Source organism: Trichechus manatus, unplaced genomic scaffold (genome assembly GCF_000243295.1).
Source record: "Trichechus manatus latirostris isolate Lorelei unplaced genomic scaffold, TriManLat1.0 scaffold00125, whole genome shotgun sequence".
NCBI lineage: Eukaryota > Metazoa > Chordata > Mammalia > Sirenia > Trichechidae > Trichechus > Trichechus manatus.
In genome coordinates this window covers 6,039,688-6,064,653 of record NW_004444061.1, presented here as the reverse complement: position 1 = coordinate 6,064,653, position 24,966 = coordinate 6,039,688, and the positions used below count along the sequence as shown (strand labels likewise).

Sequence of the window (24,966 nt, the reverse complement as noted above, 5' to 3'; positions counted from 1 at the left end):
TTATTTTATAAATGTAAAGTAGCAACTAAGTTACATTTTCGAGTCAATAATCTATTCCAAAGAAAACTATTACATTACAAAGATCTCAAGACAGGCTATAACAAACTGATAGACATTAATTTCATAAGGAAAATACAATACAAATACTCTTTTCTTTAGTAATGAGTACATACCACATTTTAAACAAAAACTCATTTTTAAAGGCAACTGCTATTTTAAAACCAAATCTAGATTTATTGTTCTAAAAACCAAAGATCTATTTTTAAAACATTTTAAATATCCTTTATGATTTCAGTTTAATTTCAGAATTATTTATATTCACTCCTGATTTTGTATTAATTGTAAAGTCAGGCTAAGGACCCATCAAACTATATTCAAAGCCTGATTTACCTCTTTTGAAGACCTACCACCTAGTTACATATGGCTCTGTCGTGTTGGCTAGATTCAGCTATTGCAAAGTTTATAGCAAAGCTCAACACTCTTAAAATATATCTGGGTTAATTTCTGCATCTACTATTTCTCCCATTTTATATTACATTATCTATGAATAAAAACAAGTGAAAATTACAAGAATGTTTCAAGATCATCATAGTAGTTGTGAATGTCATCTGAGACATTCATGTTGAAAACAAATTTTGACCTGTAAATAAACACACTTATTTTAAACTATTTTTGAAAATAAAAGTCACAACCCATTGGTAGGCTGAAAATCAATTTCATGGGGCACAAATAGCAAATTTTTAAAATGAAACTGAATAGGTCTGCATAGGAAATATCAGAGTGCATCATACTCATAAAAAGAGCAAAGACTGTTTAATGGATCATTCGTTTTAGGCTGTTTTTAATGTAACTGTATATATTAAACTTTCGGTAGTGATGTCAAAAGTATTTCTTACTGTAGAACCAAGTCAAGATTGGAAAGCACTGGAGTAAACAATACACTTCTTTTGAAATTCTCTAATATTGAAAACAACTAATTATACAATTTTATTACCACTTTGCCACAGAACAGACTGACTATTATCTCTGCTTCAATGGCTCTTTCCATATTGAAATGGTAGACATTTGGAGCAGAGATAAAAATCACAAAAGGCCACTAATAAAAAGATTCTCTAAACACTTCTGCTATATGCCTGGAGAAAATGCCCAACCATAACTTCTCTTTTTATAGAACCAAAAGGTTACGGTTGCAGAAAGCATCTCAGTACAATATTAGAACTTTAATGAGTTCTACGGACAAATTCCAGGTCACCTCTGTTTATGAAACAGATGGCAATCATCTAACATAGCTGAGATTTTTGAAATAATCTAATACAGTAGTTGGAAAACTCATCTAAATTCTATACAATTCCATATGCAGACTCATGATAAAATACACTGGTGAAAATACAAGGCTTTAAGACATGTTTAAAATCCTTTTAAGTAGCGGAGTTAGTGAAAGAAAAAATGCCGAAAACAAAAATTAACCGACAAGAATTTAAGAAAGTACTATGTCCAAACATGTACCGAACCACTACCTTACAATGAATTTAACATCTGAAGACGGTACTGTGCAAATCTGGCAGCAACAAAAACAAGTTCTCTCATAGAACATGAAATTCAAATAATATAGGTCACCCATTGGAGCAGCTCAGACTTAGTAAACAAGTCTATTAATAACCTTTCAAAGGACATACAAACTGAAGTAAGAGATAATGACTTTTGCCTTAAAATAGAAAACAATAATAAGGCTCTCATCAATTTCCATCCTCCAATAGGCCAAGATGGAGCCCTGGTGGTGCAGTGGTTAAGGGCTATGGCTGCTAACCAAAAGGTCTGCAGTTCAAATCCACTAGCCGCTCCTTGGAAACCCTATGGGGCAGTTCTACTCTGTCCTACAGGGTCGCTATGAGTCAGAATCAACTCAACAGCAATGGGTTAATAGGCCAAAATAGTTTCTTAGCTGTAGTTAGTAAAGTCTCATTGATGATTGTCTTAGTTATCCAGTGCTGCTATAACAGAAATACCACAAGTCGATGGTTTTAACAAAGAGAAATTTATTCTCTCAGAGTCTAGGAGGCTAAAGTCCGAATTCAGGGTGTCAGCTCTAGGGGAAGGCTTTCTCACTCTGGGGCAAGGTCCTTGTCATCAATCTTCCCCCGAACTAGGAGTTCCTTAGCACAGGGAACCCGGGTTCAAAGGACGCGCTATGCTCCTGGTGCTTCTTTCTTGGTGGTATGAGGCCCCAGGTCTCTCTCCTCACTTTTCTCTTTTATATCTCAAAAGAGATTCACTTAAGACACAACCTAATCTTGTAGATTGAGCCCTGTCTCATTAATGTAACTGCCTCTAATTCTGCCTCATTAACATCATAGAGGTAGGATTTATAACACATCGGAAAATCGCACCAGGTGACAAAATGGTGGACAATCACACAATACTGGGAATCATGGCTTAGCTAAGTTGACACACATTTTTGAGGGACGCAATTCAATCCATGACAATGATTATATGGCTTGAAAATTATACAAAGCCATCTTATTATATCACACATTTCCTCAGAAAATAACTGGAGATTCTCCATTAAATGTTTTCAACATGAAAGCACATTAAAATGTAGACAGAAATGAAAAGGATGGCTTAAAATAATTTTAAGACTAGATAGCACTCTTGCCTATATACCCATATTCACTGCAAGAAATGTAAGACGGTATTTTCTTCTGGATGAAAACTTCTTTATAATTATATACGTATATTGTAAGGAGTCCTGGTGGTCAGTGGTTAATGCACTCGGCTAACTGAAACGTCAGCGGTTTGAACCCGCCAGCAGCTCCACAGGAAAAAGATGTGGCAGTCTGCTTCCATAAAGATTACAGCCTTGGAAACCCTATGGGGGAGTTCTACTCTGTTCTATAGGGTCGCTATGAGTTGGAGTCAACTCGACGACAATAGGTAATGTACATTCTGCAATCATTTATTCAACAAAAATTTAGTGACACCTACTATGTTTTATGAACTATGTTAGACACTGAGAAGAGAGCTATGAACTGGTTTCTGCTCTTACTGAGGTCTCGATATATGAGTATGTGTCTGTGCGCACATACATGCATGCACGAGTACATGTGCATTAACGGTTCGCTGTTTGAAAATCAGAGTCATTCCTGAGAAATAAATGTTAAGTGAGGTGCTTAAGTTTCTAAGACTGTCCACAAAAATCTACTTAACTGCAAATGTACTAAACTAACAGTTCCTATGAATTTAACCATCACAATACCACCTCAAATTTATATGGTAATATATTTTCAAAAGTGTTTTCACATGTTATCAATAGATTCAAAGAACAGTATGACATATAAAAGGAGTAGTATCCTAGTTTTATTGATAAGGTAATCAGGCTTTGAGAGACATATACTCAAGGTCACAGAGTAAATGAGCAATAGAGCCAATAATAAGAATCCAGCTCTTGGGGCAGTATTTACTTTCTCCTCTCCTCCTCACTCTCCTTTCCCTAAGCCTGTCAACATAGATGCCAGCATCAACCAGTTTTGTGGTAAGGTGAGACTCTAAGACCATAAACAAGATGACTCCAGGCCAGTAGGGTCTTCAGTGAGAAAGGAGAAAATGAGGGACATCTCAACAACAGTGAAGAAGAATGGGATACATATAAGACCTAGGTCAGCCAAAATCAAGACCAAACCCACTGCCGTCGAGTCGATTCTGACTCGTGGTAACCCTACAGGACAGAGTAGAACTTCCCCACAGGGTTTCCAAGGCTGTAAATCTTTATGGAAGCAGATTGCCACATCTTTCTTCCATGGAGCAGCTGGTGAGTTTGAACCACTGACTTTACCCGCCAATCTTCCGGTTAGCAGCCAAGTGCTTTAATCACTGTGCCACAAGGGTTCCTTAGGTCACCCAACTAGGTTCTTTTTGATATATAAGGGCAGTTTGTAAATTAGGGACTCAACTCAAAACTAAAAACATCTATGTTTCAAAAGTTCTACCACTAGAAATTTGCCCAAATATCATATTAGAAGAAAACTATTATTCTTTCCAGGCACTGTTCTTCTATATAACTAAATTCTCAAAACATAAAAGATAAAGAAAATCCTGTTTCCCACTGTATGCATTTGTAACAGACTGAACTGTATCCCCTAAAAAGGTATGCTGAAATTCTAACCCTGGTAACTCTGAAGGTGACCTTGTCTGGAAATATGGGCTTTGAAAATGTTACCAGTTAACATGGGGTCATATCAGAGCAGGGTGGGTCCTAATCCCATTTGAGTAATATAATAAGGCGAATAGACACACAGACAGACAGAGGAAGGATGACCATTTGACAACAGATGTAGAGCTGGCCACAAGCCAAAGAACAGATGGATTGCTGGGAGTCACCAGAAGCTAGAAGAGAGGCACGGAACAGTTTCTCTCTCAGACCCTTCAGAAGGAATCAACATGGCTGACACTCTGATTTAGACTTCTAGCCTCTAGAACTGTAAGACAATACATTTCTGTTCTTTTAAAGCCACTTACTTTGTGGCATAATGCACAATTTAAACATCATAGTGCTCCAAAAGTATCTGGAGTTTACAAGCCCCTCTCCACAAGCATGGGTTACTGATCTCTCCATTTCCTCTTCTAGCTGATGTTCAAATGCTGGTGCCACTCCCAGTGCTCACATCTTTTCACTTACCCACCAAAAACTCTATCCATCTTTAGGAGCTTTGGAGTTGGACATAAATTAAGTTACAGGCTGCTATACTCTAGAAATTCCCTAATGATGAGCCTAACAAGATTCTGAAGAAGCTACTTTGGTTCCACGGTTATATCCACACAGCCAACTAAATTCACGGTCATTATTACAACCAAAATACAAGGATTTTCTTATCTTTATCCTACACCCACAACTCCTTACCTGGGTAAATGACATAAACCTGTATTTCTTAGATTTTGAATTCTGTAGACCAGTAAAATTCCCACCACCACCACCAAAAATTGTGGTACTGCCATAAGAGTTATTATCTTTTTATTTTTAAAGATAAGCCATTAATATTTAAAAAGAACCTATAAATCACAATCTCTATCAATTCATAAAGAAACATTAAATACTATACAGCAAGAAGACTATAATCTCAAAGGACAGTCTTTGAATTGAAAATATTTAACCTAATGAAAACTCAAAATAGTATGATTATTTTTCTAGCCTAGTTATATAACTATGAAAACCTCACAAAGAGCCGTACTAGTCCATACACTATATCACACCAAAGAGAAAAAACATTTATTTTAAATATGATATGCACAAGAGTGTATATAATACACATTCATTTTAAACAATATTAATAAAAATGAAAACCTACATACTTAGCACCAACTTAAGAAAACAAACATAACAAGTCCTTTGAAGGTTCTCATGTACCCCTCTCTGATTGCACATTCCTCCCTCCCAACCAGAGTTAACCATTATCCTAAATTCTGTTTTACTCATTTCATTACTTCATCGTATATCTATCCCTATCAATTACATCTATGGAAAGAAACAATAGAGAAGCTGGCTGGCTGGACGGTATCCTATTCTTCCCTTATTAATATGTGAGTCCCATGTGACCTTCTGCTCAAACAAGGCAATCTTCCTAAATAGAGGAACCCTATGGAGATGCTCAATATCATCAGTCAAGACAAAGCCAGAGGCCAACCGTAGAAAAGACCATTAACTGCTCATGTGCAAGTTAAAGTTGAAGCTGAAGAAAAACAAAGCAAGTCTACAAAGGCCAAAGCACAACACTGAATACATCCCATCTGAATTTAAAGCCCATCTCAAAAACAGATTTGATGCACTGAAGCTAATGACCAAAAACCAGATGAATTGTGGGATCATATCAAGAACAGTATACATGAAGAAAGTGAAAGGTCATTAAAAAGACATGAAAAAAGGAAAAGACCAAAATGGATGTCAGAAGAACTCTGAAACTTGCTTGGAAATGCAGAGTAGCTAAAGGGAATAGACAAAGTGATGAAGTAAAAGAGGTGAACATAAGATTTCAAATGGTAGCTCAAGAAGACAAGGCAAAGTATTATGAAATGTGCAAAGACCTGGAGTTAGAAAACCAAGAGGGAAGAAGAGGAATGGCACTTCTCAAGTTGAAAGACTTGAAGAGGAAATTCAGGCCTCGAGTTGAATTACTGAAACATTCTATGGGTGAAAAACTGAATGATGCAGTAAGCATCAAAGAAGATGGAAGGAATACAGAGTCACTGCAACAAAAAGAACTGGTCCACATTCAACCATTCTGGAAGGTACCATATAATCAAGAACCACCGGTACTGAAGGAAGAAGTTCAAGCTGCACTGAAGGCATTGGCAAAAAACAAGTCTCCAGAAACTGATGGAATACCAATTGAGATGTTTCAACAAATGGATGCAATGCTGGAAGTGCTTACTCGTCTATGTCAAGAAATCTGGAAGACGGCTACCTGGCCAACTGACTGGAAGACATCCATATTCGTGCCCACTCAAAAAAAAAGCAATCAAACAGAATGTGGGAACTGTCCAACAATACCATTAATATTACATGCCAGCAAAATTCTGCTGAAGATAATTTAAAAACAACTGCAACCGTACATTGACAAGGAACTGTCAATAGTTCAAGCTGGGTTCAGAAGAGGACATGGAACGAGAGATTTCGTTGCTGTTGTCAGATGGATCTTTGCCGAAAGCAGAGAATACTAGAGAAATGATTACCTGTGTTTTATCAACTACCTGAAGGCATTCAACCATGTGGATCATTAACAAATTATGGAGAACACTGCAAAGAATAGGAATTTCAGAACACTGAATTGAGCTCATGTGGAACCTATACATGGATCAAGAGGCAGTTGTTTGAACAGGACAAGGGGATACTGGATGGTTTAAAACTGAAAAAGGTGTGTGGCAGGGTTGTATCCTTTCACCTTACTTATTCAATCCGTATGCTGAACAAATAATCTAAGAAGCCAGATTATATGAAGAAAAAGTATACGAACAGAGGTCCCCAATACAAATTTCTGTTTCATATGAGTCATAGGCTTTTTCTCCTTTCTTTTGTTAAAGCCCAAGCTTTAGACTATCAGGAATCAGTAGCCGGTGGTAAGGACAAATGCTGATTCCAGAGTTCATCATCTCTATGAATTCCCACTTTCTCAATAATTCTGCTCCTCCTGCCGTTTCCCTTACTTTTCTGACAGCTCAGTGACACTTGAAAAATAAATTTTAAAATATTTCATCTGGCATTTTGATGTTACTAGGAAAGTTTTCTCTGAACATCTACTTTACCATGTTACTAGAACTGAAAGTTCACTTACATTTTTCATGTTTCTTCATAACGTTTCCCTAATTCTTTCCCCTAAGTTTCCCAATTAAAAATCAAACTCATCCGGGCAGGGGTTGAGAATATCACCTTTAGTTTGCTTCTTGCTTTCCAGCACAGAACTATGTACCAAGTAGGTTAAATAAAGGCTAGCTTGTTAGAGGAGACTCTTGGAAAATCCTGCACTCCCCAGGGGATATCTGGCTGTCACGACTAATCCTTTCTTCACCTGGGAAGACAGAAGTTTACTAAACTTTCAATGTTACATCCTTAAATTAAACCCATATATGTTCAAAGTTACAAGAATCAAAGGAAATGGAGCAGATGTTCTATGAAATTACTGTTTATCTTCTTTCAGAAATTATGTAAATGTTACTTGGTAAATTATACTGATATTATTCTGTCATATATTTATTAAATAATACAGGAAGCACACCTCTCCATGCCACAAATAAGAAAACTGAATTTTGATGTCATCACTATCGATCATTCAGGTCACAAGCAGTCACTTGGTCATAAGAGTAGATGAAACTCCTGCTAAGAAGGAGATCTCAACCACTCAGACTTTAAAACAAGGTGTGGGGAATCCCAAGAGAAGAGAGCTGAGTACCGATTGCAGGTAATACTTGATTATTCTTTTATGTTATTGTAAGTTATATATATATATAGAGAGAGAGGACATTTTTGGGAAAAAAATGTCTTTTAGTGTTCTGAATGTTCATATTACTGCTTTGTTAAAGAAGCAATTAACAGGGCCTGGCAAGGATAAGACGGAGTCCTCTTATCTTTGATAAAGATGCCTAAAACAAAGCTGAATTATTAGTTCATTCTCATTTTTAATAAATGCTTTCAAAGTATTTTAGTTCCCCATACAGGAACACAGGAACAGTTGCACAGATAACTGGATGTCTCAAAAGAGATATTTAGAAAAATACTTTATTCTAATTTTTAACTTGTAAACATTATATTCTCTTTCATTATTCAAAAAGTACCTTCATAGCTCTGCAAAGCAACTACCAAAACACATGAATTTTAAAACAGAAAACAACCGTGCCTTATAGAAATCTTAAAACATTGTGGATTCAAAAATGCAGAAGAAAATTAGCAGTCTTCAATTTATACTATTTCTAAAGAAACAACTTATGACTGTAAAGCAAAACATAGCATTTAGCAAAAAAAAATTAGATAATGAGGATGGAGACAACCACAGTTCTCTCTCAGGCAAAGTATGGTCACACATAATTGTCATTAAATATGACACATATACACAAGAATACATCTGTTTATGTGTTTGGACCCATACGTGTTCAAATTGACCCCAGAAATGTCTTACCAAGAAAGGAGGAGTTGCTTAGGTTCATGGACAAAACTGATTTCTATCTCTCCTTTTGTTTGCGAACCACTTTAATGAAGGCACTTCTTTGTGTTTTTCACCTGAGGTTATACCAGCAATGTCTAACATTGTCACCCTGGGGAATCTGTTACACCTTCACACCAGTAAACTCTGTGTTAGAGAACATCCTCCTTCACTCTGAAGTCTTCTATTAAGCTGTGGATATAGATCCAATCGTATCATTTTTAATGCTGCTAGAGCATTCCAAGTAAAGGAACTACAGGTTTGAGAATTTACTAAGAGATAGGAGAAACATGACACTAAGAATGGACATTTTCATTCAAACCTAGATATTCTAAGCATGGTCTAAATTAATTTTCACCAAACTGGTTATTAAGCAGGTAAAACTATTAGTTTTAAAAGTTTTTAAATTATAAAAATTTAAAAATTAGTTTCAAACTGACATTTTAGTTTCGACAAAAGCAACATTTTATATTGTCTCACAAAGCACTACAAACTGAAAGATGCTTTTTAAAAAATAAAAGCACGCAAAATAACTTTTTACAAAGAATAAAAGGGCAGCTACAAGATAAGCTATAGTATCTCATAAAGCTTTGATAATAATCTCAAACAAGATCCAGAGGAAAGAGAGTATCTACCCATGAGGTGAGCTATAATTTTGTCTCTAGGCTCCACGGGCATTGTTCTTATATAAAAGTAGAGGGGAAAAGGAAGACAATAAGCCTAATTAATCCACGTCTTTCTTTCTTGATAAACAACTGAAATACATTAAGCCCAAAAAAGTTGGCATAAAACAAATACCATCCTATTTAAAAGATTAATCATACTTAAGTCAAAACTATTTTCAAGTAAATTGATGCTCAGCCTTTGATAAGAAAAAAAAATTGGCAAATACACAAATTTTGGAATAATCTGATTCATCATCATAACTTAAACATATAACAAATAAAAGAATATCTTGATGTCTGTGGGCTTTACCGAAAATGAGTCTTTCCAACTCCTCCAAAAGAGAGAGAGAGACAGAGACAGAAAGAGAGAGAAATCCTAAAATGATACAAGGAAACCACACTGCAAAAAACAAACTTAATTGTTTTTAAGGGATGACCTATATTAAGTCAGTATAAATCAATATGCATGAAGGAGCTAATGTCAGAAAACAGAAATGAAAATCTCTGCCATTCTAAAACACTGGCAAAACATAAATTTCTAATACCATAGCAAGTATAAAAACAAAGAGAAAGGGCACTGTAGTTCCTTCCAGTATAGTACATAGTAAAAAACAAAAAAACACCTCTTGCAGTCAAGTCGATTCCAACTCACAGCGACCCTATAGGACAGAGTAGAACTACCCCATAGGGTTTCCAAGGAGTGGCTGGTAGATTTGAACTGTCAAATTTGGTTAGCAGTGAATGCTTAACCACTGAGCCACCAGGGCTCCCCCATATAGTATAGAACTTAAGAATATGGACATTGAAATCAGTCCTGAGTTTGAAGCCTGCCTCTGCCACTTACTAGTTTTATAAATTTCAACAAATTTCTAATATTTCTAATCCTCAGTTTTCTCACTTATGAAATAAGACATAATAATTGTGTCTGTATCTTGTAAGGTTCTTTCAAGAGTTAAATATTAATTTTGCACATACAACATTTAGCACAATGCCCACCAACCTAAGTGCTCAAAAAAGGATTGCTGTTAGTATGAGTCCAACAAATATCACCAAAATAAATTTTCATGGTCATCCACTCTCTTACAGCATTCTCTCTTTAGAGAACAGACAAGAACAATATTACATGCGGTTCATGTTAGAGAACAGGTTTCTAGCACATTACAGTCACCCACCAAACTGCATTTATTTATTAAAAAATGAGATTATGAGCTTCACAGGGCAAGGATTAGTATGTAACAGACAATAAAGATAATAAAGACTTATTAAACACATAAGCACAACCACTATATTCAGTTGTTGTTACGTGCCGTCGAGTCGGTTCTGACTCATAGCAAACGTGTGCACAACAGAACAAAACACTACTCAGTCCTGCACCATCCGCACAATCGTTGCTAATGTTTGAGCCCATTGTTGCAGCCACTGTCAATCCATCTTGTTGAGGGTCTTCCTCTTTTTTGCTGACTCTCTACTTTACCAAGCATGATGTCCTTCTCCAGGCACTAGTCCTCCTGATAACATGTTCAGAGTATGTGAGATGAAGTCTCACCATCCTCTCTTCCAAGGAGCACTACAGCTGTAATTCTTCAAAGACAGACTTGTTCATTCTTCTAGCAGTCCATAGTATATTCAGTATTCTTCACCAACACCATAATTCAAACGCATTAATTTTTCTTCGGTCTTCGTTATTCATTGTCCAGCTTTCATGTGCACATGAGGCGACTGAAAGTATCATGGCTCGGATTAGGCACACCTTAGTACTCAAAGTGACATCTTTGGTTTTCAACTCTTTAAAGAGTTCTCTCGCAGCAGATTTGCCCAATGCGGTATGTCATTTGATTTCTTGACTGCTGCTTCCATGGGTGCTGACTGTGGAGCCAAGTAAAATGAAATCCTTGACAACTTCAATATTTTCTCCATTTTATCATGAATGTTGCTTACTGGTCTATTTGTGAGGATTTTTGTTTTCTTTATGTTGAGGTGTAATCAATACCGAAGGCTGCAGTTTTTGATCTTTATTGGTAAGTGCTTCCAGTCTTTGCTTTCAGCAAGCAAGGCTGTGTCACCTGCATATCGCAGGTTATTAATGAGTCTTGCACCAATTCTGACGCCACATTCTTCTTCATATAGTCCAGCTTCTTGGATTATTTGCTCAGTATATGGACTGAATAAATATGGTGAAAGGATACAACCCTGACACATACCTTTCCTGATTTTAAACCATGCAGTAGCCCGTTGCCCTGTTCAAACGACTGCCACTTGGGTCTCTGTACAGGTTCCACATGAGCACAATTAAGTGTTCTGGAATTCCCACTCTTCGCAATGTCATTCATAATTTGTTATGATCCACACAGCCGAATGCCTGTGCGTAGTCAATAAAACATAGGTAAACATCTTTCTAGGCACTATGGAAACCTGTTACCACCCAGTCAGTTGTGACTCATAGCGACCCTATAGGACAGAGCAGAAATGCCCTATAAGGTTTCCAAGGCAGTTATCTTTATGGGAGCAGAGTGCCACATCTTTCTCCTGTGGAGCAGCTGGTGGGTTCAAACTGCCAACCTTTCTGTTAGCAGCCGAGCACTTAACCACTGCACCACCAGGACTCCTCAGGCACTATACTAGCTATAAAAAAAAAAGGCAGTTGCTGTTGAGTCAGTTCTGACTCATGGCAACCCCATGTGTGTCAGAGTAGAATTGAGCTACACAGGGTTTTCAATGGCTGTGACTTTTTTGAATTAGACCGTCAGTTCTTTCTTCTGAGGACTCTGGGTAGATTCAAACTGCCAACCTGTTGGTTAGTAGCCAAGTACTTAACTGTTTGCACCACTAGGAACTCCGTACTAGGCATAGGGGATAGCAAAAAAAAAAAAAAAAAAAGACATAAATCCTGCCCTTTAGGTACTTGCTGGTAAAGAAATTTGCTCTCTACAACTTTCTTCCTTTTATACCACACACTTATTCCCATTTATCAGTTAAATATTCATGTGTTGGAGATACCTTGCCTCTGCCCCCACAGCCTCTAAGCTGCCTACTGATACTGACATTTCCTCCTATAGATCCTGTTCCCTCTTCACCCAAAGCAATTCACCAAACTCATTCATTAAACTTCCACTCCCTTGCCAGCATCCCAAACACCATTCTGCCACTATCTTTTTGTTGCACAACATACTTAGGAAAGTCTAACCTTGCAGAAAAAAATCCACACTAGTACAGATTGATACCAACCTCATTTGAAGCCTAAACATCACATGGTAATCCTAGTACTGTGGTTCCTCCACTTTATAGATGTATTCTTGGTTCAGACAAGTTATGAAGTTTTTCCATCTAAGGTCAATCCCCCTACCTTCATACTGGATCCCATCTCTGCTACCTTCTCTGAGCACTTGCCCCATTAATTCCCTTTTTTCTCTCATATTTTGCATTTCTCTCTACTGCCTTTGTCCCATCAATATATGAACATGCTCAATTTTTTCTTATCTTAAAGCAAACAAATCTCTTTACCCCATGTCTTTCTTCAGTTACTATTAACTTTCCTCCAGCAGTACAAGAGATTTCTTTTTATATATGGCCTTTCTAGCCCTGGGTTTGCAGTTTTGCCAAGATGATTTGCTAGGCCAACTTTGCAAAGAGATTAGACAGTTTACTATGCAAATAAGGTGTGTAAAACACTTGTGGGGATTGGTTGATTACTATGCAAATTATGTGACTGTGGTTTACCAAGGGGATTGGTCAGTTAGTGGTCTTGGCAAGAAGAATATGCTTATAAAAGGGCCTTTCTCCCTCCCTTCCTTTCTCCCTTCTTCTATGTAACCTCCCTACATTGATGGTTTGGGCTTCATCACAGCATGGTGGTGTCAGGGTAGTCAAACTTTTTATATGATGGCTGGTTTCCTCCAGAATGCAAAAACAGAAGGTGTTAGGCTTTCCTGATGCCTTGGCCAAAGTCCCAGAAAGCCAGTTCCATAGTATTTTATTGGTAAAAGCAGTCATAGGGCCAGCCATGTAGGATAGAGATACTGTTGTGACCACTTTTGGAAACACAATGAATCACATATATAATCCTTAAAATGAAGTCTAAAATTTATCACCATGGCAAAGGCCCTCTAGGATTCAGTTCTCGCCTATCTCTCAACTCTTCTCCAATAGCTTTCAATGCTTCAGTAATATTTTCAGTTCTCTCAAAGTACCAATTCAGGACTTATGTACATACTGTTCTCCCTTTGCCTGAAAAATAGCCTTCCCACCAACTCCATGCCTGGCCAACATCTACTTATCCTTCAGGACTACAGGGTGTTACAAAGGCATTTTAAGATTAATAAAGGTAGGTAACCTTAAAAGTACTTCCTAATATAACAAGTTGATGATTTTAGTTATAACTCTATAGAAGAATTATTTACTTTGGTTGATAATTATTAATAAAGTCTCTTAGGATTGACAATGAAACAAGAAAATGTTAAGATCCTTGACTAGCCTAATGGAATTAGCTTTAAAAAATCACGGAGTCAACTGGTAATTCCTTAGATACATGTAAACAATCCTCTCCAAAACTGAACTTTTATTCCCTAATTCTCACTAAAATCTGTCACATTATTCACTCAAGAAGTTTTTATATATTTTGTTTCAAGAAAACATTTAATGTTTTTCCTCCAACTTTAAAAATAATTTTTAAAAAACCCTTGTCATTGAGTCAAGATGTTTAATAAATTCTGGCATGTATTTGTCATAAATAACTCTCGCTATGAGAACACAGTATTTAGAAAATATTTCCAAGTCTAGATATCTTTAGAACCTTTGAACATAACTGAACTCAAAGAAGTAGTTTATTTCATTCATCCAGAGGTTAAATAATAGTTTCGTTTTTGTTGGTGTCCAATATATAACTCCCTATTTAGAAATGTCAATAGGGATTCTTTCACTTAGAAAGTATGTAATTTAAGGCATGTAACTCTCTTTGGAGAACTTCTTGTTGGAAAGACCATACATGCATATTATAACAACATTACAAATTAGATCTTATGACATCACAGAAGCAGTCACACAAGAATTGTCAGAATTGGGATAAAGATATCACCTAAGAAAGTCTTACAAATGAAACGAAATTTGAACTACATTTTTAAGAATGAAAAGTACTTGGATAAGCAAAGGGAAGAGAGGAGGAGGACCAGAACAAATAAAGGCATAGGTTCGCTGGAGAACCTTGAAGATGTCTAGGTGGATTCATCATGACAGGAAATACAAGGTAAAATTAGAAGGGTAGAGTAAAATCAGACAAAGACTTGACTGCCAGATTATGGATTCTGGAATTTATGCTTTCAGCTGTTGGTTTCCACTTACTAGTCCAAACGTTGCTACATCAGATACACTTGGAGGTTACTGAGCCTCACCCTAGAGATTCTGAAGGTTGGGACAGAATCTGCATCTAAGCAGAGCTCCCAGGTGATTCTCAGGCACAGCCAGGCTTAGGGAGCCACTGCTCTAGGCAACCGTAAGCTACTGCTTGTTTTGAGAATGAGACATAAATGTAGGACTCTAGATGGTTTTTCAATCACAACCTTGAATAATAAAAAGTGGTATTTTTATTTACAATTGCCATTTCCCATTTCCTTCAGAGACCTACTTCATAAGATCCCTGGATTCCCTGGCCATGTATATCTATAAGAACCCCCAATTTCATCATTACTTAACATGTAACAATTATTTGTTTGGTTTTGATAAGAAAGATAAGCCTGGGATACTAGAGGTCAAGGTCCTAAAGCAACTAGGAGGCAGCGGTATTATATGCTGTAGATGTGAAATGATGAGCACCTGGCCTAAAATGCCAATAGCAAGAATGAAAATGAAGAATGATCAGAACTTTAACACTGTAAAACTTCTAGAAGAAATCACAGAAAATATTCTATTCAGTCTTAGAGTAGACAAAGAGTTCTTTAATAGGGAAAAAAAAGTTTAATCGTAAGAAGAAAAAATGATAAATTGGGCTTCATCAAAATTAAAAACTGCCCTTTGAAAGAAACCAGAAAAGGATGATACTGGAATATCATCAATAATATTATCAATAACGAGAAGACAAACAACCAAATTTTTTAAATGGCCAAAAAACCTGAACTGACACTTCACAAAAAAAGATATACGAACGGCCAATGAGCATATGAAAAGATGCTCAACATCATTAGTAATCAGGGAAATGCAAATTAAAGGTAAAATGCAATACCACTACATTTTAATAATTATGATAGATCCAAAATATAAATTCTCCCTCCTCCTCCTCCAAAAAACATTAAAAACCATAACTTCTTACCCTGGCTATGAGGACTTGCTGGACTAAGAGACGGCTGATGCAAATCTTTGGTTGGCGTTGGATAGGCTTCTTTCCCTTGGCGCTGACTCATCTTTCCTGGTGTCAGAAGTTGAGATTCGTCACTGTTCACTGACACAGCTTAAGTGAAGAAGGGAAACAGAATTAGTACTAAAATCAAAGATTTAAATAACTGCACAGTTAATACTATGGAACAGGATTATGACTGAAATGGACTCAGTGGTTATATTCATCTTACCAATTCACTATTCACTATTTTAATAAATTTGCACAATTTTTTTCTTTTAATTTTGGTTTGCTATCAGTCCAAGAATTGACAGGCATGTGTGAGTCAAATATACAAATGGTAAGCATTATAAAAATGGAAATACATAACCAACTGATGCAAAAAAGTACTGAGGTTTATTATGCACCTTTCATTGTACTATTAAACTCTTTTTATTTGCCAATAGAGCATTAAGCAAAAAATAGTCATTTCACAGAAGATACAAATGGTCAATAAATATATGAAAGATACTCAACCTCACCAGTAATCAGAAAAATACAAACTAGTAGCAGTATAAAATATTTTACACTCATGAGAATGCTTACTCTAATTTCTAATTTTCATGGAAAGTAGGACAATTGCTGTTTTAGAGACGAGAAAACTTGAGGTTCAGTGATTGTCTTCCATAAGACTAAGTAGCCAGTAAGTAACTGAGGCAAGATTCTAACTCAGGACCATCTGGTTCCAAAGTCTGGTCTTTTAAAAAGCTTGCTGCCCAAATAATCAATTTCAATGGTGTCTGAAGGCTGCTTTTCACTCATCTGGCCAAGCTACTAATAGAGGAGAGCAATGCCCAGTTCCAGAGAGGGCAGAAAACAGAAAAACACACAGTGAAGTAATGGGACAAACTGTGAGCAAGTTCACAGTGCCCTAGGATCTCCACATTCTTTCATTTCATGTCTCTGTGGTACTTTCAGTTTACAAAAACGTTAGTATTCTCTTAAGAGAGAATGATTCAGCCTTCACTCTTGGTTTAAGTTTTCAACTTAAACAACCAGAACCTTACATTCGCATTTTTATCACTACATGTTTTAAATCAAATTGTTTGGATATGTTTTCTGTTGCACTAAAGTTTTCAAAATTATATTTTAGCACATTAAATTTCAAAGTAAAAATTCAGAACTACTTTCACTTATGATCTGAGTAAAGATATATTAAAAAAAAATATTTTCCCATCAAGTTAAAAAAACAAATCTAGAGGATTCTGGGAAGATGGTAGCAACATCTCAAAACTTATGGGATGCAGCTAAAGCAGGGCTCAAAAGGAAATTCATAGCAGTAAACACCTACATTAAAAAAGACAAAAGATCTAAAATCAAGAATCTGACTGCACAACTTGAGGAACTTGAAAAAAAGAGCAAAGCAAGCCCAAAGCTACCAGAAGGAGGGAAATAACAAAGATTAGAGCAGTGATAAATGAAACAGAGAAGAGAAAAACAGTAGAGGGAATCAATGAAACTAAAAGTTGGTATGTTTTCAAAAGATCAATAGAATCCACAAACCATTATCTAGGTTTACAAAGACAAAGAAAGAAGATGCAACTATCTAAAATCAGAAAGTGGGGATATTACAATAGACCTTACAGAATAAAAAAGGGTCGTAAGAGAATGCTATGAACAATTGTACACCAACAAATCAGATCATTTTGATGAAACAGACAAATTCCTAGAAACACATAAATTTCCTACAATGACTCAATAAAAAACAGAACATCTCAACAAATCCGTAAAAAAGCAAAGAGATTAAACCAGTAATCAAAATACCTCCCAAAGAATTTATTAGTGCTTAGCAAAAGTGGGTGGAGGGAGGAGAAAAGGGACTTACTGCTTAGGGGACACTGAGCTTCTGTTAAGGATGATGGGAAAATTTTGAAATGGATTATGGTAATGGTTGAACGACATGATAAACATAATTTAACATCACTGCATTGTACATGTTAAGAATGCTGAAAAGGCAAATGATTTGTTACATATATATTCACAACAATACAAAAGAAAGAAAAAAAAGACCTCCCAAAAAAGAAAAGCCTTGGACCGGCTGGCTTCACTGGGGAATCCTACTAAATATTTACAGAAGTAATACCAGTCTTTCTTAAATGACTCCAAAAGTTAGAAGAGGAGGGAACACTTTCTAACTGATTCTATGAGGCTAGCACTATCCTGATACCAAAGCCAGACAAAGACATTACAGGAAAGGAAAACTACAGACCAATATCCTTTGTAAATACATATGTAAAAATCCTCAACAAAATACTAGGAAACCAAATCCAAAAACATATTAAAAGGATGATACACCATGGTCAAGTGGGATTTATCTCAGGAATGCAAAGGTGGTTCAACATTAGAAAATCAATCAATGTAATACACCACATTAATAGAACAAAAGAAAAGAACCACAAGATCATCTCAATTGACTCAGAAAAGGCATTTGGCAAAACTCAAACATCCTTTCATGATATAAACACTCAACAAGCTAGAAATAAAAGGGGAATTCCTCAATCTGATAAAGGCTTTTATGAAAACCCACGGCTAACACCATACTCAGTGGAGAAAGAGTGAGAGCTTTCCCCTTAAGATCAGGAACAAGACAACGATGATACTCGCGCTCACCACTGCTACTGGAAGTCCTAGCCAGAACAATTAACCCAGAAAAAGAAATAAAAGGTATCCAAATTCGGAAGGAAGAAGTAAAATTACCCCTTTTCATTGATAACATAATACCATATATAGAAAATCCACAGAATCCACAAGAAAGCTATTAGAGACAATAAATGAATTTAGAAAAGTGGTAGGATACAAGGTCAACACACAAAAATCAATTGGGTTTCTATATATCAGCAATAAGCACTCTGAAAAAAAAATTAAGGAAACGATTCCATTTGTAACAGCATCTAAAAGAATAAAATACCTAGGAATAAATTTAATCAGAGAAGCGAAAGATTTGTACACTGAAAACTATAAAGCACAGCTGAAATTAAGGAAGATCTAAATAAATAAATGTACATTTCATGTTCATGGTTTGAAAGACTTAATATTGTAAAGATGTCAATACTACCCAAAGAGACCTATAAATTCAATGTAATCTCCATCAAAATTCAAACAATTTTCTTTGCAGAAATGGAAAAGCCAATCCTCAAATTTATATGGAACTGCAAAAAGCCTCGAATAGCCAAACTACAGACAGTCCCTGGGTTACAAGCACCTGACTTACATACAACCCGTAGTTACAAACTAACCCCAAAAAGCCTATTATACTAAAAACTCGAGGTATATTCAATGGTTCGTAATGACAAACGTGTGCTACTTTGCAATGTGCATCAAAATATTATTATTACTGTATTATGTTAAAGATGTTCTAGTTTATCTGGAAGTGTTTCTTTAACATTTTTTATGCATAGAAAGGTACCCTACATACTATATACCAAGATAAACACTTGACTAACAGATGTTCGATACAAACCGTACCTAACTGTTCTGACTTAGGTACAAATTCAACTTAAAGACAAACTTAAGAACGGAACCGGTTCATATTCCAGGGTCTGCCTGTAATCTTGAAGGGGGAAAAAAAAAAAAAGACAAAGTAGGAGAGCTCATACTTCCCAATCTCAAAACATACTATAAAGCTTCAGTAATCAAAACAGTCTGGTACTGGTATAATGATAGACATAATGACCAAAGCAACAGAAGTGAGAATTCAGAAACAAACCCATATATCTATGTTCAATTGATTCTTTTTTTTTTTCATTTTTCATTTCTGCCTTTTCTCTTTATTATTTTTTCTATTGTACTTTAGATGAAGGTTTACAGAACAAATAGTTTCTCATTAAACAATTAGTACACATTGTTTTATGACAATGGTTAACAACCCCATGACATGTCAACACTCCTTACTCAACCTCGGGTTCCCTATCACCAGCTTTCTTGACCCCTCCTGCCTTCTAGTCCTTGTCCCTGGACTGTTGTGCCCCATTAGTCTTATTCGGTTTTATGGGGCTGTCTAATCTTTGGGTGAATGGTGAACCTCGGGAGTGACTTCATTACTGAGCTAAAAGGGTGTCCAGTGACCATACTTTCAGGGTTTCTCCAGTCTCTGTCAGGCCAGTAAGTCTGGTCTTTTTCTGTGAGTTAGAATTTTGTTCTACATTTTTCTCCACCTCTGTTCAGGACCCTCTGTTGTGATCCCGGTCACAGCAGTCAGTGGTAGTAGCCAGGCACCATCTAGTTGTACTGGACTCAGTCTGGTGGAGGCTATGGTAGTTGTTGTCCATTAGTCCTCTGGACTAATCTTTTCTTTGTATCTTGCTCCCAAAGGGGTGAAACCAGTGGAGTATCTTAGATGGTTGCTCACAGGCTTTTAAGACCCCAGACACTACTCACCAAGGTAGAAAGTAAACATTTTCTTTATAAACTGTGTTATGCCAATTGAGCTAGACGTTCCCCAAGACCATGGTCCCCAGAGCCCTCTGCCTAGCAATTCAGTCCCTCAGGAAGTTTGAATGTGTCTATGGAGCTTCCATGACCTTTCCTTGTACAAGTTGTGCTGGCTTCCCCAGTATTGCATACTGTCTTACCCTTCACCAAAGTTATCACTTATCTATTGTCTATTTAGTATTTCCCCCTCCCATCCCTTGTAACTAACAAAGATTGTTTCTTTTTCTGTGTAAACTTTTTCATGAGCTTTTACAGTAGAAGTCTCATACAATATTTGTCCTTTTGTGATTGATTTATTTCACGCAGCATAATGTCCTCCAGTTTCATCACGGTTAGCTGATTTTTGACAAGGTTGCCAAGTCCATTCAATGGAGAAAGAATAGTCCCTTGATGCAAAAAAATAAAGCCAGACCTATACCTTATACCATTTATGAAAATCAACTCAAAATAGATCATGGACCTAAGTGTAAGAACTAAAACCATAAAACTCTACTTTTGCTCATCAATGGACTTTATCAATCGAGTAAAGAGACAAACCTACAGTTGGGGAAATTTTGGTGGGGGGGAACTATACATCCGATAAGGGTTCAATAATCCAGAATGCAAAAACAACTCTTACAACTTAACAACAAAAAGACAAATAACCCAACTGAAAAATGTGCAAAGAACTGGAATAGAACTTTCACCGAAGAAGAAATACCAATGGTCAATAAGCGCATAAAATGATGTTCGATCTCATCAGTCATTAAAACCCATTGCTGTCAAGTCAATTCCGACTGATAATGGCACTACAGGACAGGGTATAATTGCCCCACAGGGTTTCCAAGGCTGAAGTCTTTATGGAAGCTGACTGTTACATCTTTCTCCCGTGAAGCGACTGGTAGATTCCAACAACCACCTTTCAGTCAGCTGTGCGCTTGACAACTGCGCCATAAGAGCGCCTTTCATTAGCCATTAGGGAAATGCAAATCAAAACCACAATGAGATGTCACTTCACCAGCATTAAGAACGCTATGATAAAAAATGTTTGTGAAAAGTAAAGAAATTAGAACCCTCATCCACTGCAAGTGGAATTGTAAAATGCTATAGCCACTATGGAAAACAATTTGGAAGTTCCTCAAAAAGTTAAACATAGAATAAACATATGTTTCAGCAATTCCATTCCTAGGTATGCACCCAAAAGAATGGAAGGCAGAAAAACAAACAGATCTATTTTTACACCAATTTTCACTGTAGCACTATTCACAATAGCCAAGGATGGAAAACAATCTAAATGTCCATCAACAGATGAACGGATAAAGAAAATGCAGTACACACATACAATGAAATATTACTATGCCATACAAAGAAATGAAGTCCTGATAAATGTTACAAATTGGATGAAGCTTGAAATGAAATAAGTTAGTCACAAAAGAACAAATATTGTCTGATCCACTTATATGAAGTGCCTAGAATAGGCAAATGTACAGAGATCAAAGCTTATTAGTGGTTACAATAGATGGGAGGAAGCGGAAAGAGAGAGTCAGTGCGTAGGGGACACTGGAGTTTCTGTTAAGGGTGAGGAAAAAAATCTGGAAATGGATAGAGGTAATGGTTGCAAAATACTATGAACATAATTAATGTTACTGAATCGTACATGTAAAAACTGTTGAGATGTCAAATATTTTGTTTTATATATATATGCGTATACAAACACACAACACAATAAGAAAAATCTATAGGTTGATGAGCATAGATTTTATCTCCAGCCATAATGTTGTTGTTGTCAGATACATTAGAGTCGGCTCAGACTTACAGAGACCCTATGTACAACAGAACGAAACACTGCCTGGTCACGCGCTATCCTCACAATCATTGCTACATTGGAGCCCATTGTTGCAGCCACTGTGTCAATTCATCTCATTAAGGGTCTTCCTTTTTTCACTGACCCTCTACTTTACTAAGCATGATGTCCTTTACCAGGGACTGGTCTCTCCTGATAACATGTCCAAAGTAAGTGAGACGAAGTCTTGCCATCCTCAGTTCCAAGGAGCACTCTGGCTGTAATTCTTCGAAGACACACTTGTTCATTCTTCTGGCAGTCCATGGTATATTCAATATTCTTTCCCAACAGCATAATTCAAAGGCATTAATTCTTGTTTGGTATTCCTTATTCATTGTCCAGCTTTCACGTGCACATGAGGCGACTGAAAACATCATGGCTTGGGTCAGGCACACGTTAGTAGTCAAAGTGACATCTTTGGTTTTCAACACTTTAAAGAGTTCTCTTGCACCAGATTTGTCCAATGCAATACATTGTTTGATTTCCTGGCTGCTGCTTCCATGGGCACATGGGCAAAACAAAATCCCTGACAATGTCAATCTTCTCTCCATTTATCATGATGTTGCTTACTGGTCCAGTTGTGAGGATTTTTGTTTTATGTTCAGGTGTAATCCATATTGAAGGCTATGGTCTTTGATCTTCACCAGTAAATGCTTCAAGTCCTCTTCACTTTCAGCAAGCAAGGTTGTGTCATCTGCATATCACAAGTTGTTAATGAGTCTTACACCAATCCTGATGCCACATTCTTCTTCATCTAGACCAGCTTCTGGAATTATCTGCTCAGCATACAGATTAAATAAGTATGATGATAGGGGACAACCCTGAAGTACACCTTTCCTGATTTTAAACAACACAGTATCCCCCTGCTCTGTTTGAACGACTGTCTCTTGGTCTATGTACATGTTCTACACGAGCACAATTAATTGTTCCGGAATTTGTATTCTTCAAAACATTATCCATAATTTGTTATGATCCACACAGTCGAATACCTCTGCATAATCAAAAAAACACAGGTAAACATCTTTCTGGTATTCTCTGCTTTCAGCCAGGATCTATCTGACATCAGCCAATGACATCCCTCGTTACATGTCTTCTTCCAAATTCGGCTTGAATTTCTGCCAGCTCACAACACTGATGAATCTGGAGGACACTATGTGAGTGAAATAAGTCGATCACACAAGGACAAATTTTGTACGAGACCACTACTGTAAAAATTCATGAAAAGGTTTACACACAAAAAGAAATGATCTTTGATGCCTACAAGGGAAGAGAGGGATGGGGGTGGAAAAACACTAGAAAATAGGTAAGTGGTAACTTTGGTGAAGGGTAAGACAGTACACAATATTGGGGAAGCCAGCATAATTTGTTCAGGGTAAGGTCATGGATGCTCCATGGACAAATCCAAACTCCCTGAGGGACTGAATTACTGGGCTGAGGGTTGTGGGGACGATGGTCTCAGGGAACATCTAGCTCAACTGGCATAACACAGTTTATAAGGAAAATGTTCTACATTCTACTGTGGTGAGTAGCATCTGGGGTCTTAAAAGCCTATGAGCGTCCATCTAAGATACTCCACTGGTCTCACTCCTTCAGGAGCAAGGGCAAATGAAGAAAATTAAAGATAAAAGGGAAAGATTAGTCCAAAGGACTAATAGGCCACAACTAGCATGGCCTCTACCGGACTGCATCCAGCACAACTAGATGGTGCCTGGCTACCACTAACTGTTCTGACTGTGATCACAATAGAGGGTCCAGGACAGAGCTAGAGAAAAATGTAGAACAAAATTCTAACTCACAAAAAAAGAAGACTTACTGGCCTGACAGAGACTGGAGAAACCACAAGAGTACTGCCCCCGGACACCGTTTTAGCTCAGTAATGAAGTCACTCCTGAGGTTCACCTTTTCGCCAAGGATTAGACAGATCCATAGGACAAAAGGAGACTAAAGGGGCACACCAGCCCAGGGGCGAGGACTGTAAGGCAGGAGGTGACAGGAAAGCTGGTAATAGGGAACCCAAGGTAGAGAAGGGAGAATAGTGACGTGTCATGGGCTTTTTAACCAATGTCATAAAACCATATATGTACTAACTGTTTAATGAGAAGCTAGTTTGTTCTGTAAACCTTCATCTAAAGTACAATCAGAAAAAAAAAAACTTAAGAAAAAAAAGTAAAAAGTTAGGCAAGATATATACAAAACTATAAGCAAAAATAAATTTAAAAAATCAAGGTAACAAAATATTACATAAGGTAAAGATGATGTTTTTATTGATATTTGTGACTACCATGAATATGTATCAAATAGCAGTATGAAAATATCTAAATTACTCTTAAATGTGTAATAAACATATTTAAGACACTCTAAAAAAAGAAAATATCATGGATTGAGTCAGGCACACCTTATCCCTCAAAATGACATCTTTGGTTTTTAACACCTTAAACAGGTCTTTTGCAGCAGATTTGCTCAATGCAATGCATCTTTTGATTTCTTGACTGCTGCTTCCATGGGTGTCAATTGTGTATACAAGTTAAGATGAAATCCTTGACAACTTCTAATATTTTCTCTGTTGATCATTTTTGGCTTATTGGTCCACTTGTGAGGATTTTGTTTTATGTTGAGGTGTAATCCATACTGAAGGCTGTGGTCTTTGATTTTCATCAGTAAGTGCTTCAAGTCTTCTTCACTTTTGGCAAGCAAAGTGTGTCACCTGCATATTGCAGGTTGTTAATGAGTCTTCCTCCAGTCCTGATGCCGCATTCTTCTTCATCTAGTGCAGCTTCTCAGCTTATTTGCTCAGCATACAGACTGAAGAAGTATACTGAAAGGATACAACCCTGACACACAGCTGTCCTGATTTTAAACCACGCAATATCCCCTTGTTCTGTTCGAATGACTGCCTCTTGGTCCGTGTACAGGTTCCTCATAAAAACAATCAAGTGTCCTGGAATTCCTATTCTTCGCAATGTTATCCAAAATTTGTTACGATCTACACAGCTGAATGCCTTTGCA

General features: G+C 36.9%; 1 protein-coding gene across 5 annotated transcripts in view; it reads right to left on the bottom strand.

The window, feature by feature from the left end:
- OSBPL8 (oxysterol binding protein like 8) overlaps positions 1 to 24,966 on the bottom strand; it is a 239,332-nt gene that overhangs the window by 77,283 nt on the left and 137,083 nt on the right. For all 5 annotated transcript variants that reach the window (XM_023738893.1, XM_023738892.1, XM_004384622.3 and 2 more), the window contains one exon: positions 15,645 to 15,782. In XM_023738893.1, the coding sequence (XP_023594661.1) occupies positions 15,645 to 15,782 (138 nt within the window). The remainder of the gene's footprint in view (positions 1 to 15,644; positions 15,783 to 24,966) is intronic.